Below are 14,844 nucleotides of genomic sequence, written 5' to 3' on the forward strand. Positions count from 1 at the left end.
GCCCGCGCCGCCACGATGAGCCAGGCCTACTCCTCCAGCCAGCGCGTGTCCTCCTACCGCCGCACCTTCGGCGGGGCCCCGGCCTTCTCGCTCGGCTCCCCGCTGAGCTCGCCCGTGTTCCCGCGCGCTGGCTTCGGCAGCAAGGGCTCCTCGAGCTCGATGACATCCCGCGTGTACCAGATGTCGCGCACGTCGGGCGGGGCGGGGGGCCTGGGCGGGCTGCGGGCCAGCCGGCTGGGGACGGCCCGCGCGCCCTCCTCCTACGGCGCGGGCGAGCTGCTGGACTTCTCGCTGGCCGACGCCGTGAACCAGGAGTTCCTGACCACGCGCACCAACGAGAAGGTGGAGCTGCAGGAGCTCAACGACCGCTTTGCCAACTACATCGAGAAGGTGCGCTTCCTGGAGCAGCAGAACGCGGCGCTCGCCGCCGAGGTGAACCGGCTCAAGGGCCGCGAGCCCACGCGGGTCGCCGAGATCTACGAGGAGGAGCTGCGCGAGCTGCGGCGCCAGGTGGAGGTGCTCACCAACCAGCGCTCCCGCGTCGACCTGGAGCGCGACAACCTGCTGGACGACCTGCAGCGGCTCAAGGCCAAGTGAGAACCCTGTGCTCCCACCAACCCCTTCCCACGGGCGGGGCGCGCCTTGCAGGGAGAAGGTCATCTGCCTGTGTCCCCTGAGCGAGAGGCACTCCAGGTCTCTCTCCTGCGCTCCACGCTGCAAAAGGGTTTTCTTGGAGACATCATGGGGCGGAAATGGGGAACCTGGGAAGACCCTGTAGACAGCCCCCTTAAAAAGCATCTTAAGATGATGCGGTGATGTGGCTGGCGGTCAGGCGGGCAGATGGGAGGTGGAGGGAGGAGGGGCCCAGGTTCAGTCAGAGGGAAAGGGGGTTTGATAAGAGAGGAAATCTGGGGCCAGCTGGGAAGGGGAGGGGCCGGGGAATCCAATGGTAGCTCTCAGCTCCTCTGTGATGAGACCCTGGGGAGGGGGGTAGAGTGGGGATCTGTGCCCTGGGCCTAGCTGAGGCTGCGCCATTTCACAGGGGAACAGATAGTCCAGAGGAAAAAGGAGAGTGGGTGGGGGCCCTCAAGACAGCTGGGAGGACCGGATGGTGGGCTCCACTGGGCTCCCAGTAGGAAAGGGCAACAAGGATAAGCGAGTGTTCATGGGTCCTGTTTCTGACAGCCCAAGTGAGCAGAGTCGCCACCCTGCCACCCAGGTCACAAACATGAATCGAGCCCTACATGGGCCAAGCTGGGGCTAGGAACCAGGGACATAGAGGTGGATAAAATAGACAGGCTTCCTAATCTCCGCGAGGTCACAGTCTGATGGGGACATAGACTTCCAGGGTGTGGCTCTAGGGCAGATTGGGCCACTTCCTGTCCCCTCCCCCATTGGGCAGGGCCTCTCCTGTTTCTACCCAGCACCCAGGCCTCCTTTCTCTGTTCTCAGCCCACTCTCTGGGCAGCCCTGGGCAGTTTTATTCCCTACGAACTACCGATCTTTCTGTCTGTCTGTCTGTCCCCACCAGGCTGCAAGAGGAGATTCAATTGAGAGAAGAAGCAGAGAACAACTTGGCTGCCTTCCGATCGGTGAGCCCTCATTGATCACTGGGGATCTTTACCCCTCTGTTTCTCCCTGCCCCCCCCCCCCCGGGGAGGGGGGGCCCTGGTTTCCCTCAGCCCTGCCTGGGTGATCAGTGACCCTGTCCCTCTCCCAGGATGTGGATGCCGCCACGCTAGCTCGAATTGACCTGGAGCGCAGGATCGAATCTCTCAATGAGGAAATCGCATTCCTTAAGAAAGTGCACGAAGAGGTATGCTCTGGGCCCTCCTCCTCAGGGTCCTTAGATTCTGGTGAAAGCAGGTGGAAAGGGGGGATCGTGGTGCTGGGCCCTGGGAATGGGGGTGTGGAGGTGCCTGGTAGGGGACTGAAGCCCAGATGCTCCCTGCAGGAGATCCGAGAGCTACAGGCCCAGCTTCAAGAACAGCAGGTCCATGTGGAGATGGACATGACCAAGCCGGACCTCACTGCTGCCCTCAGGGACATCCGGGCCCAGTATGAGACCATTGCTGCTAAGAACATCTCTGAAGCTGAGGAGTGGTACAAGTCGAAGGTAGGCAGCCTGACCCCTACGTCCCCCTCAATTCCAGTTTGGAAGTGTTTCCTGTGGCCCCATCCATGGGGAGGAGGGTGAGCCAGGGTCTCTATGCTCCCTTGCCCACCCCCACCTGCATCCTGCATCCTCCTCATGTCAGGGCCCCTCTCTGCCCTTAGGTGTCCGACCTGACCCAGGCAGCCAACAAGAACAATGATGCACTGCGCCAGGCCAAGCAGGAGATGATGGAATACCGGCACCAGATCCAGTCCTATACCTGCGAGATCGATGCTCTCAAAGGCACTGTGAGTCCCTGCCCACCTTGCCTGGCCCAGCCCTTCCTACCTATAGCTCCCACCCTCACTCTGTGACTTTAGGCCCATCACATGCCCTCTCTGGGCCTCTGTCCCCTCAAATCTACCACAGCGGTAAGAACAGGTGGATTGCCAGTTGGGCTCTCAGGAAATCATGAGGCTCCTGTGTGGGGGTGCAGAGGCTGAACAGCGATACTGCCCTTTGTCAGTTCTATTGTCTGAGTTTCCACATAATCCTTAATTTGAGTTCAGGGTTCCCTGGCTGAGAAGAGTTTGACAACTCCTGGGCTTCACCATCTGGAGTGTCTCCAAGCCCCGAAGCTGTCTTTCCCCTATCCTGGACCCCCCTCTTAAAACAACCTGACCTTGACTTGGGCATCCCTCCCCTGCAGAATGATTCCCTGATGAGGCAGATGCGGGAGATGGAGGATCGCTTTACTAGCGAGGCCAACGGCTACCAGGACAGCATCGCTCGCTTAGAGGAAGAGATCCGTCACCTCAAGGATGAGATGGCCCGCCACCTCCGAGAATACCAAGACCTGCTCAATGTCAAAATGGCCCTGGACGTCGAGATCGCCACCTACCGGAAGCTGCTGGAGGGCGAGGAGAGCCGGTGAGGGGCAAGGCAGGGCTGGCAGTGGGGTTCTGGGGGATGCTAGGGCACCCATTCCTGCCATGGTGGGGGCTCAGGATCACCTCAACAAGACCTGGAAACAATATTACACAAGAGGCCACCACTCCACTAATAGCAGAGAATTAACCAAGGCCACCTGAGTAAAAGTGATTTAATTAATAGCTTTTATAAAAAGAGAAATATAACTATTCCCTCTGCTACCTTCAGAATTAAGAACCAGCAGCATAAAACCATGTTCAGCAAACGGTAATAAAATATTACTGCCAGTCAAGGGAGAGATGAGAGCAAAGTGGGGAATGATGAGGTAGGAAAGGGAGGGGCAGATAAAGACAGAGACAGGGAGAGACAAGGCAGAAGAGAGGGTGCAGACTTGTACACTGAGGGCGCACATGTGCACACACGTGCTCATAGGAAAAAACCAGAATGACAAGCTCGGACATGTAAATTCATTCACCTCTAGACACAGAAAACAGCACACAATTGGAAGGGGACACGAGATCACCTGCTGGGGTGGAGGAAATGTTCTATATCTTTATTTAGACTTGCAGTTAGACACTGATCAAAACTCACTGGATTGCACACTAAAGACCCGTGCATTTCACTGTATGTAAACTTTACTTCAATTTAAAACAGGTCATTAACTAAAAAAAATGATGTCCATTGATACTCATAAAAATGATAATATTGGAAGTTCTTAAAAATCAGCAGACATGTTTAGGTGGAGACTTAAACATTTCAGGTTTTGTAGAGTAACACCTATATATAATGACTTTAAAAAATATATAATTGTTATTGATTTCAGAGAGGAAGGGAGAGGGAGAGAGAGATAGAAACATCAATGATGAGAGAGAATCATTGATTGGCTGCCTCTTGCATGCCACCCACTGGGAATTGAGCCCACAACCCGGGCATGTGCCCTTTCCTGGAATCGAACCTGGGACCCATCAGTCTGCAGGCTGACGCCCTATCCACTACGCCAAACCAGCTAGGGCTATAATGACCTTTTAAGGTAGCTAAATGGCATTTCCTGGAACTTGGCCTCACATGTGGATGGGCCAGAAGTTCCCACCCTGGCTGGAGGGCACACACAATGGATGTCCCCCTGAGCTGCTATCCATACTTTCTGCCATGTCAGGAGCAAGAAGGGAATCCTGGTGAACAGGACAGTGCAGCAGGACTGGGGGTGTTGGTGTCATACCAGCAGTCAGAGATGGAATGGGTGATCCCTCCTGAAGGGACAGTTCCGGGGACAGCTAAAGTTGGCCTTTGACCCTATGCCCTAAGCAGCATGGCAGTGGGAGTGCTGGGTTCCCTGGGACTGGGACAGCTGAGGATGGTGTTTAGAGAGGACCAGGGCAAACTTGCTAGGTGGTCACAGGGAGAGAGAGAGGGTCCTAACCCTTTGGGATTTGATCTCTCTCCTTTCAGGATCAACCTCCCTATCCAGACCTTCTCTGCCCTCAACTTTCGAGGTGAGTGTATGTTAGCAAGTGGAGGCCTGGGTGTGGGGGGCAGGAATCCAGCATGGGCAATGCTCAAGACCAGCCAGGAGGGGAGGATGGAACTGTGGGGACAGGACTGGGGCTTGGAGAAGAGAAAGGGAGCTGCTGCCAGAGTAGGGGAGTGGTGGGGAGGGGGGTTAAGTAGAGGATCTTCTGACAAAGAGATCGTTTTATTTTATTATCTCACTAGAGGCCCAGTGCACTAGTGGGGGGGGTGGCCTGCGGGGATCAGCCCGTGGTGGGAGTGGTGGGAACGCTGCTGCTCCTCCTGGTCAGTGGAGAGGCCGTGGACCTGCCCTCTGAGTGGCTGATCCCTGGTCCGGCATCTTCCGTGGAGCCGCAGCACTTGCCTCTCCAGGGGACCTGCTCAGGGCAGGCCCAGGCACAACAGCACTGAGAGGCGGGGAGTAGGCCTCAGTTCCACAGCAGGCACGAACCTGCCTCCCAGCCTCCTGGGTCAGCTCTGCCAGCCCCGCGGCCTGTGGGCATCTGGAGAAGGTGGCAGGGAGCGAGGAGGAAGAGGAGGAGGCAACTACCACAGCCCAGGTTCCTGCCTGTGGGCCCGGGGTTCGCAGTGGGAGCAGCCGCTCATCCTGGTCAGCCCACCCTAGTCAGCCGAGTGGCGCTCCCACTGTGGTAGCGCACTGACCACCAGGGGGCAGCTCCTGCATTGAGTGTCTGCCCCTTGGTGGTCAGTGTGCATCATAGCAACTGGTCGACCAGTTGTTCTAGTTGTTCTGCCATTCGGTGGCTGGGCTTTTATTATATAGGATGATATTGTATTGACCATGTCCCCTGAACCTTCTGAAAATATTGAGCATCAGCAAACAGCTTCTTTTCCCTGATACACCCAAACTCTGAAGGAACCAGGGGTGTCCTTAGGGGCCAGGCAGCAGAAGCAACTAGGATCATACTTCCTGGCTATAAGGCACCAACCACCCATTGCCTGGCAAATTGCCAAGTGCCACCTCTCCCACCCCCACCCTCTCCGCTGCTTGCTGAACACCTCCAGTTTGCTGGAACAAGATGTTGGATTCAGGTTTATAACAATGAAGCCAAACCTTAGCAAAGCCAAACAATGAGCAGTAGCTGCTAGGGCATTGTGCCATTCTGCCATTAGTAATATGCAGATCGCATGGCTTTCCAACCCTGGAGAACAGAAAAACACACTATAATGATACATTAGGAAAGGAAGTCGGAGTCGTTGGCAGCTTTGCCTTTCCTAGATCACACCTTTTATATCTTCGATGTTCATTTCCATCAGGGAAAAATACATGCTGGCTCCACGGAGTTACAATGTTCATCACAGGCTGATTGCTCGCTAAGGAGATTCACGAACACCAAACTCTTAGTACCGCGGACCTAAACTTGACCCTTATTATAAAACTCAGCACCTCTCTTTTTAGTTAGTCATTTATACAGATACCAAGTGTGAGCCTCACATTTAAAACTGCTTCACGCTTTTTGAAATTAATAGTCCTGTGGCCATGATAGGACAAGTATCATTGTTACCATTTCACAATGAGGAAACTGAGGCACAGAGAACAAGTCACTGGCCACCAACACAATGAATCAGTGACTGACTCCTGTCCATCTCTCTTTCATTAAGACATCAAGTTACTCATCCAGAGCCTTAAAGGGGGCTGGGTACCATGAGATCCTCTAAGAGAGTATCTTGGGACTGGGTTTTGGGTTCTAACTGTACAAATTCATGCAGGGCTCTCCTGCAGCCCAAGGGTGGAGAGGGAGCAAGATGTATGGGGAATGGAAGTGCTGGGTGGCCTGGGCCTCAGGGGTCCTGCCCTCCTGAACCAGTTCACATCTGGAGCACTTTTGTTGGTTCCTAATCTCATCTCAACCATGGGACTAATTCTGGGATCCATGGAGCCACTCACTGGGCTCAAGGACAAGTGATAAAAGTCCTGCTGAAAAAGTACCAGGTCCATATAGAAGGGGTGGGAGTCTTCTCTCTGCCCCGTGGGACCAGGGGTGGACTCCCAGCCCCTGGAGCAGCCTGGTCTGAACTCGGTCAGGCTGAGCATGTGGATGGATCTGTTACAGAAACAAGCCCTGAACAAAGGGGTTCCGAAGTCCATACCAAGAAGACAGTGATGATCAAAACCATTGAGACTCGAGACGGGGAGGTGAGTCTGCCTGGTCCCCTTACTGGTGGGGGCCATGGGGTATGTCTGGGAAGCTGTCAGCCGGGTGCTTTCTGCCAGCTGTGCTTGTTTGAGTCCCTGTCTGCGGGGAGAGGGGTTCCTGCAGTTCTGGAATGGGGGCTGGGCGGCTGGCCTGGGCTCCTTTCTTCTGCCAGCACTGGATTGGACTGTGTTTCTCTTCCTCCCCAGGTCGTCAGCGAGGCCACACAGCAGCAGCACGAGGTGCTCTAAAGCCAGAGACCCCTCTGCCACCAGAGACCGTCCTTGCCCCTGTCCTCACTGCCTCCCGAAGCCCGCCTCCTTCCATCGAAGGGCACCACACCCAGCCACCGTCTCCCCTCACAGCCTCTGACCCTTGCGCACCAACCCCCCTCATGGTCCCCACAAGGGACATGGCCCATCCCTGCTCGGCACAGGGAGCCCCCAGCAATGTGAGTCCTGGATGTTGGACGTGAGCGAGCCTGGCTCTTGGCCGCCCATGGGTGTGCTGGGCAGGGCCTGAATGGAGCCAAGGCAGAGCAGTGACCCTGCCCCTCCCATCTCTGTGACCTCAGGCTCTAGCCTCTGGCTTTGGAGAGGGCCCCTCACCCCAGCAGGGTGTTGGGACCCATGGGGTGGACCTCTCCACTCCCCAGCCCAGGTCAGAGAAAGAAAGGGCCTCCTCAGTAAGCCGGGCAGGCAACTGGGGGATTGGTCCCTGTGGAGACTGGGGGGCACTAAATTAGCTCCATAGTCCCTTATGTTCCCAGGGTAGGCTTAGCAAGCAGGGGCTGCAAGAGGGAACCCCCGAAGGTGCCAGATGTGGGAGCAGGAGATTCGGAAGGAGTGAGGGTGGGCGAGATGCTGAGAGGAAGGAGAGGACAGAGGCAGAACGGTCTCAGGCAAGGTGGCAGGGCGCCCACCTCCCTGTGCCTGCCCCTCCCCCACTGCAGGGGCTGGACAGAAACAATAAAAAGAGAAGCACAAGCCTAATACGTCCCCTGTTGTTTTGACTGCCAGGTCTCCTCTAGGAGCCCCCGGGCCCTGGTGGACTGTGCTGCCTTCCTGCCCAGCCAGACTGTCCCCCAGGGCCTGTCACCTCTTCTGCTCCCAGAGCCTCCTTGCCTTGTTGTTTGTGTGTAACATATGGGGGCGGGAGCTGGACGGAGCATTTGTTGGGGAACCACAAATCCCTCCTATTAGGGCCCAATCTGGGACTGCCTCCCTTGGGCCTCCTACCCCCTTCAGATCATCAGGGCCCAGGGACACCACTGCTGCTCTTTTTGAAGGTCACCACGGTTCCCCACAGACTGGCTCTGAAGTAGGGCTCCTCCCCGGTTCCTTTCCCAAAGAAATTCACACCTTTCCATGACACCTGCCTAAGCACCTTTATGCACAAGAGCCAATTCAGGAAAAACAACCATGTTAAGGAAAATGAAAAGCTTTATCTTGTTCTTGGAGAAGAAGACCCAATACTCTAAAACTGTCCATTCATTCTCCATTAACTTATCATTTTAATGCAGTGCTACCTCAATTAAAACACTAAAGGGAAATTTGGGGAGAATTTGGGAAGATGGGAGAGGAACATAGGTCATATGAAAAGAACATTAGGAAATTGTGGAATAAAACATTTACACTGATGGGTAGCGCAGGGGCAATTGGGTAGCCACACGGGACAGGATGAAGGCTGTCACTCTTCATTCCTTCCAAAAAATAAATTCCAGGTGGATCAATGATTTAGGAAGCTTGATGGATCCATGTGGGTCTCAGCCTTCCTGACACTCCTCACAGATGGAGAGATTAGTTAGCCTTTAGAGAGGGGAAGAGGGTAGAGATCACAAACAATGAATTCAGATGGTCTGTAGGGGAAATAAACCTAATGGAGTTTTAGTCTTAAACTGCCTAATCTGATGTTCCTAAGTGTTTTTTTCCAGAAACTTCCAAAAGCCTTTCTGGTGTCTTTTTCCCTTCTTTGGATGCACTCCTCCCTCACAACTTGCTCCTTCCCCTCTTGGCTGTGTAGTCCCTCCCTCTATGAAGGCCCCTTTCCCCCTTTTTAAAAAAGTATTTTTATTGATTTCATAGAGGCAGGGAGAGGGAGAAAGAGACAGAAACATCAGTGATGAGAGAGAATCATTGATCGGCTGTCTCCTGCACACCCCCTCCTGGGGATTGAGCCTGAACCCCAGGCATGTGCCCTTGACTGGAATCGAACCCGGGAACCTTCAGTCCGCAGGCAGATGCTCTATCTACTAAGCCAAACCACCTAAGGCTTTTTTTTTTTTTTTCAATCTTCACCTGAGGACATGCTAGAAAGAAGAAGGAAGGGAGGGGGAGAGAGATTAACATCAACGTGAGAGAGAAACATTGATAGGCTGCCTTTCATACTCTCCCCAACCAGGGATGGAACTCACAACCTGGGTATGTCCCCTGATTGGAATTGAACCAGCAACCTTCCAGTACACAGGGCTTCTTGGTGTTTCTTCACCTTTGCGCTAGGAACATCTGGAGCTGCAACCTGGTCGACACCCTCGGCCACTGTCCACTATCAACTCATGGTGACTGTTTCCCCCAGTGCTCCAATGGGGTGAACCCTGCAGGCCCCAGAATTACCCCTATCAACCTGTAGCAGAGCTCCAAGTGAAATTAGAAATGGCATTTCTAGGGTCTTCACGCTGGAATAGAGGAGGAGGGATCGGTGAGGGATCTTATCCTTGAGTCTGCTGGGGACCCTGAAATCTAAGCTAGTCTCTGTGAGAGAAACACCTGGGCGAGACTGGGCCCCGGTGGATAAGAGGTGATGTATGGATCTGTGAGTACTTTCTGGAGCCTCTAGGTTCCTTCTTTCCCTTGAATGAGTTATGTGCATTCATCTACCCATCAAAGCACAAAGGGCCACATAGGTCAGGGAAGGTCTGAGAGGCAGCCCCATTCTCCAAAGAAAAGCTTAGATGTGGATTAGTCACCATGGTGGAGGGAGAGTAGGAATCCTAGACTCAGAGTCAGACCTCAAAGGCAATGATCCCCCCACTGATGAAATCCCAGCCTTGCTCCAATGCCTTGATGAGCAATCATCGAGCTCTGCTTGGAAGTCTCTGTCAGAGAACTCCCTGCCTCCATGGTGACCCCTTCCAGCTGGGACAGCTCCGCACACATCCTTCTCAGCACACATCTGTGTCCTGTGATGACCACACACTTGTCCTCAGAGCAGAGAAGAGACCCAGACCCACCCTGTGACCCACAGTAGGGATGCATTCTCTGAGCAGAGTCCTCCTGGGACTAGTAATTCTGGTTCTGAGCCCTCAGCTTTGTCTGCCTCCTTGGGAGCCGGACAGTGACCCAAGGAAGTTAGGGGTTGGGGAGACAGGTGCGGTGCTCCTAGAGAATGGACAAAAATAAACCAAAGAAGATCTGGGTCTCATGCTGGGGGCACTTGGCATCTCCTCCTTCAAGACTCTGAACACTGAGAAATAAGAGGGCTCACAGAAGACTGACAGCTTCCCACTAGAGCCATGGGACCAGTTCCAGACCAACTGGAGGAGTAGGAGGGACTGTGGAGGCAAATATACCCCTAAGCCAGGAACTGAGGCCTCAGTGGGCACTCTCTGGCCCTGTCTGTCCATTCTGGCTACCCTCCCAGCCCCTTGAGACAATGCATCACACCCATTCACCGCTTTCTCGTCCTCCTCTCACCACGAGCTTGCCCCAGACACATATGCAAATACATCCGTGACCTTTGGTTCAACACCTAACATGTCAGCTACCCAAGGGCAAGGTTTTTATTCACTAACTGTATCCTTGGTGCCCATAAAAGTGCTTGGTCCATAGAAGGTGCTCATTAAATATTTAAGTACTTGTTGAATGAATACCCACTGGGTACTTTTATTTGCTTTTCTCTAAATCAGTGGTTCTCAACCTTCCTAATGCCTCAACCCTTTAATACAGTTCCTCATGTTGTGGTGACCCCCAACCATAAAATTATTTTCGTTGCTACTTCATAACTGTAATTTTGCTCTGTTATGAATCATAATGTAAATATCTGATATGCAGGATGTATTTAGGTGACCCCTGTGAAAGGGTCGTTCGACCCCCAAAGGGGTCTCAACCCACAGGTTGAGAACCGCTACTCTAAATTAAATATTTATCAGAAAGGCCCATGGCCCCCACTTCATTCACTGATTCAACCAGCATTTACTGAGCCTTTACCATGTTCCAGGCATGTGGTATATCATTATGAGTAAGAGGAAGCTCCCCACTGCCCAGAGAGGTGGGGTGAACTGCCCATATCCGTAGCAGAGGAGGACCAGGCCCCAGGTTCCTTGGCCTCCGGAGCCCAGATCTCTTTCCATGACACCATAGGCTTGTGATTGCTAGTCAGGGCAGACTGGCAGCACACACCCAGCCCGGTGCCAGGCCGCAGGGCACTGTGGGGCCCATTCTGGGGGACAGATGAGCACCTTGCAGACAGCTGCCCTGGGTGACAGGCCTGGCCAGTATGATGGCTTCTTGCTGTCACAGCTAGTGCAGGCTCCTCCAGGAGAGGGCGCCAGCGACTGGAACAGGTCAGTGCCTTCCCTACCCAGGCCCACACACCCCTGCTTGTGCATCAATGCATGCCCATATTGTGACTATTCGAACAGGAGACACACAAGCCATGTTCCAGGCTCTGTGCCAGGCCCTTTATAAATAGTTAATATTCATGTTAATATTTAATATAATAATTTAAAGCCATCACAACAACCTAAGTCAAATCATGTAATTCCTCGGCTCAAAATTCTCTGAGATAACTTTCTGGTTCACTAGGAATAAAAGTGCCATGGCCTACAAGGTGCTAGGCTGTCTGACCTCATGTCTCTGTTCAGCCCCACTGGTCTCCTGGCTCCTCTTGGAGGCCACCTCTGCTTGGAGCAGTCCTACCTGGATATCTGTGCCATTTGCTTCCTCGCCCAGGAGTAGGAATCCTGGACTCAGAGTCAGACCTCAAAGGCAATGATCCCCACACTGATGAAATCTCTCCCCAGCCTTGCTCCAATGCCCTGATGAGCAATCACCCAGCTCTAACCACCCTACCACATTCCTATCTCCATACCCTGTTCCATTTTTCCACAGCACTTATCTTCTTCTAAAAATCTTTATTATCTACAATAATAAAAGCGTACTATGCTAATTAGACCTGACAACACCGGGGGCTGCGAGGGAAGCCCGGGTCCCAGGTGCCGTAGGGAAGCTGGTGCTGGCAGCCGGGGGAAGGAAGGCCTACTCTTGTATGAATTTCGTGCATCAGGCCTCTAGTTTCTTTATAAAGAAGAAATAAGCAACACAGGGGCAGGAATACTTGTCTGCTTTGCTCACTGCTATACTCCTAGTGCCTAGAACTGTGCCAGGCACATAGTAGGAACTCAAGAATTTGTTGAATGAATGAATAAACCCTGAGTTGGATCACCCCCATTTTATAGATGAGTAAACTGGGGCTTAGAGATATCAAGATCACACAGTTCATGATTCAACCAACAAACCAACCAACCAACCAGCCAACATTTACAGACCATCTACTGCATTCTACACAAATCACTGAGGCACAGTGCTAGGTGGCTTTGGGTTATTGGTTTTTAAAAACAGTTTCTAGTCCTCTGTTCTTTTTTTTTTTAAAAAAAATATATTTTATTGATTTTTTACAGAGAGGAAGGGAGAGAGATAGAGAGTTAGAAACATCGATGAGAGAGAAACATCAATCAGCTGCCTCCTGCACATCTCCCACTGGGGATGTGTCCGCAACCCAGGTACATGCCCTTGACCGGAATCGAACCTGGGACCTTTCAGTCCGCAGGCCGACGCTCTATCCACTGAGCCAAACCGGTTTCGGCTAGTCCTTTGTTCTTGATGTTCCAACTGCTTGCAATGTCTTGCCTCTACATTTTAACAATTCAGTTTACAGTTAAAAATTCAATTTATCATCAGTGGTTGCGTGCAGAGGGCATGTTTGACGACAAAGGGGATGCTCAGGCAAATATTTAGGGTGATCAGACTGTTTTGTAAGGTCCTGGGGTAGTGGATACATGATTCTCTGCATTTTTTAAAACCTGAGAACTGCACAGTACAAAGAGTAAGCTTTAATGTATGCAAACAACAAAATTTTCATTCCTCAAGGTTTTTAATCTCTATGGACAAAATTCACTATTTAAATTGTTTCTTCTTTCCCCTGTCCATGAACACACACACAAGCACACTTTGACTTTGGTCTCCCAGAATGAAGACGTGGGGTAAGGGGGCTACACTGAGAGTACCTTTCTCCATCTGCAAATGACTCAGGGCTCCTCTGCCTTCCCAGGCTTATTCCTCAGGGCTCAAGGTCAGACCTGGGCCTCTCACCTGGACTTTAAAAAAATATTTTTTATTTTGAGATCATTGTAAACTCACATGTGGTTACAACACAGAAAAACAATACAGAGATAACCTGTATGCCCTTCATCTGGTTTCCCCCAATGGTAACATCTTGCATAACTATAATACATTATCAGAACCAGGAAATCGCCATTGATACAGTTCACCCACCTTCTTCAGATTTTGCCAGGTTTATATATATGATTTGTGTGTATGTGTGCTTGTGTATGCACACATGTGCATGCATGTAGTTCTATGCAACTTTATCATGTGTAGATCCATGTGACCACCTCCATAGTCAAGATACAAAACTGTTCCAGCACAAAAGTCTCAGTTGGACTTTTAAAAGCAGTTATGTCCCGCCCTGGCCAGTGTGGCTTAGTTTGATGGGCATCGTCCGGTGCACCAAGCGGTTGCAGGTTTGATTCCTGGTCAGAGGCATGTGGATTTTGGGCTGGGTCCCAGGTATGGGATGTGTAGGAATCAGCCGATTGGTCTCTCTCTCTCTCTCCTTCCTTCCTCTCTCTCTAAAAAGAAATAAAAAATATTTAAAAAAGAATTTGGCAGCGGGCATTTAAAAATAATAAATAAATAAATAAAACATAAAAGTGGTTATGTCCTATCTTGATGTTTCTCAAAGTGCAACCCTTATGCATCAGTCACCTGGGACACTAGTTAAATGTGCAGACTCCGGACCTTCCCAGCACCGCCTACTGAACCCGCATCTCTGGGGGTGGAGCTTGATTCTCTGTACTTTTCACAGGTGCCTATTTTGAGAACCACTGCTCTAACTGGCCTCCAACTCTCCCATCTCCAATCCACCCTCCACACTGTGGCTGCCAGAGAGATTCTTCTACAACATAGCTCTGACCATGTTATCCTGCTGCTTAGCACCCAACTGTCATCAGGAGACTGACTTTAGCAAGCAAAGCTCCCTAGGTCAGGCCCCACTTGCCACCTCCACTCACCCTCCCCACGGCAGTTCAGTCCTTCCAAACGCCTCTGATTCCTAGAACACATCATCTGCTTTCATCATGTTCTGATTCCGGCCGTGCTGTTCCTTCCCTCTCCTCTCTGCCTATTGCAAACCTGTTCAACTACCCATTTTTACAGATGAGGACTTGGAGGCTGAGAGAGGCTTGATGTCACCCAGCAAGCGCAGGCAGGACCCGCTGGGAGCCAGAATCCACCCTACTCCCTGCTCCTGGTCTTGTTGTTTACCACACGGCCATGGAGGCTGCGGAGGCCTCTGCTCCCTCTCGTCTGGCTGTCGCTCCCCTTCGCCGGGCCTTCCTTCCCATCTGCCGCTCAGACACTTCACCCAAGACCTCCTGTCCCTCTCCCAGCTGGGAATCTGGGGCCTGCGGGGAGGGAGGAAGGGAAATGGGATCGAGCCCAAGGGTAACCCGACTCCTCGGAGTGGGCTTGGGCGCAGGCACACCATGGGGGAGGAGGCTGGGACTCGGTTAAACTTGGTGAGGGTCTGGGGGCACCTGGAGGGAGGGAAGGAGCGGAATGGAGTCCAAGTCCCCTCCTCTGCTGCCCCCTCCCTCCACAGCTCCCTCGAAACTGGAGCCGGGGGCCCTAAAAATAGCCCCCGAGGAGTAATTGCCAGCAGGCCGCCCTGGTGACCTTCTGGGTAGCGCAGGCTGAAGGCGGGCGGGCAGCAGAAAGGCAGGGCGCCGGCCCCCCAGGACTCATCTTCCAGGCACCATCCCCCGGGCGCCCCCGTGGCCGTCGGTTCCAGCACCCCCCAGCCCAGCTCGCTGAGGCC

At 52.7% G+C, this 14,844-nt stretch overlaps 1 protein-coding gene across 1 annotated transcript; it reads left to right on the top strand.

Annotated features, from left to right (window-relative positions):
• On the top strand, nt 1–8,592 carry DES (desmin). The gene is made up of 9 exons (XM_081096331.1): nt 1–593; nt 1,532–1,592; nt 1,721–1,816; nt 1,955–2,116; nt 2,278–2,403; nt 2,805–3,025; nt 4,475–4,518; nt 6,610–6,692; nt 6,900–8,592. The coding sequence occupies exons 1-9, from the start codon at nt 16–18 to the stop codon at nt 6,939–6,941; spliced, it is 1,413 nt and encodes a 470-aa protein (XP_080952457.1). The 5' UTR covers nt 1–15; the 3' UTR covers nt 6,942–8,592.
• Nucleotides 8,593–14,844: the final 6,252 nt, after the last annotated feature.

The sequence above is a fragment of the Myotis nattereri genome (assembly GCF_964212035.1).
Source record: "Myotis nattereri genome assembly, chromosome: 7".
NCBI classification, from domain to species: domain Eukaryota; kingdom Metazoa; phylum Chordata; class Mammalia; order Chiroptera; family Vespertilionidae; genus Myotis; species Myotis nattereri.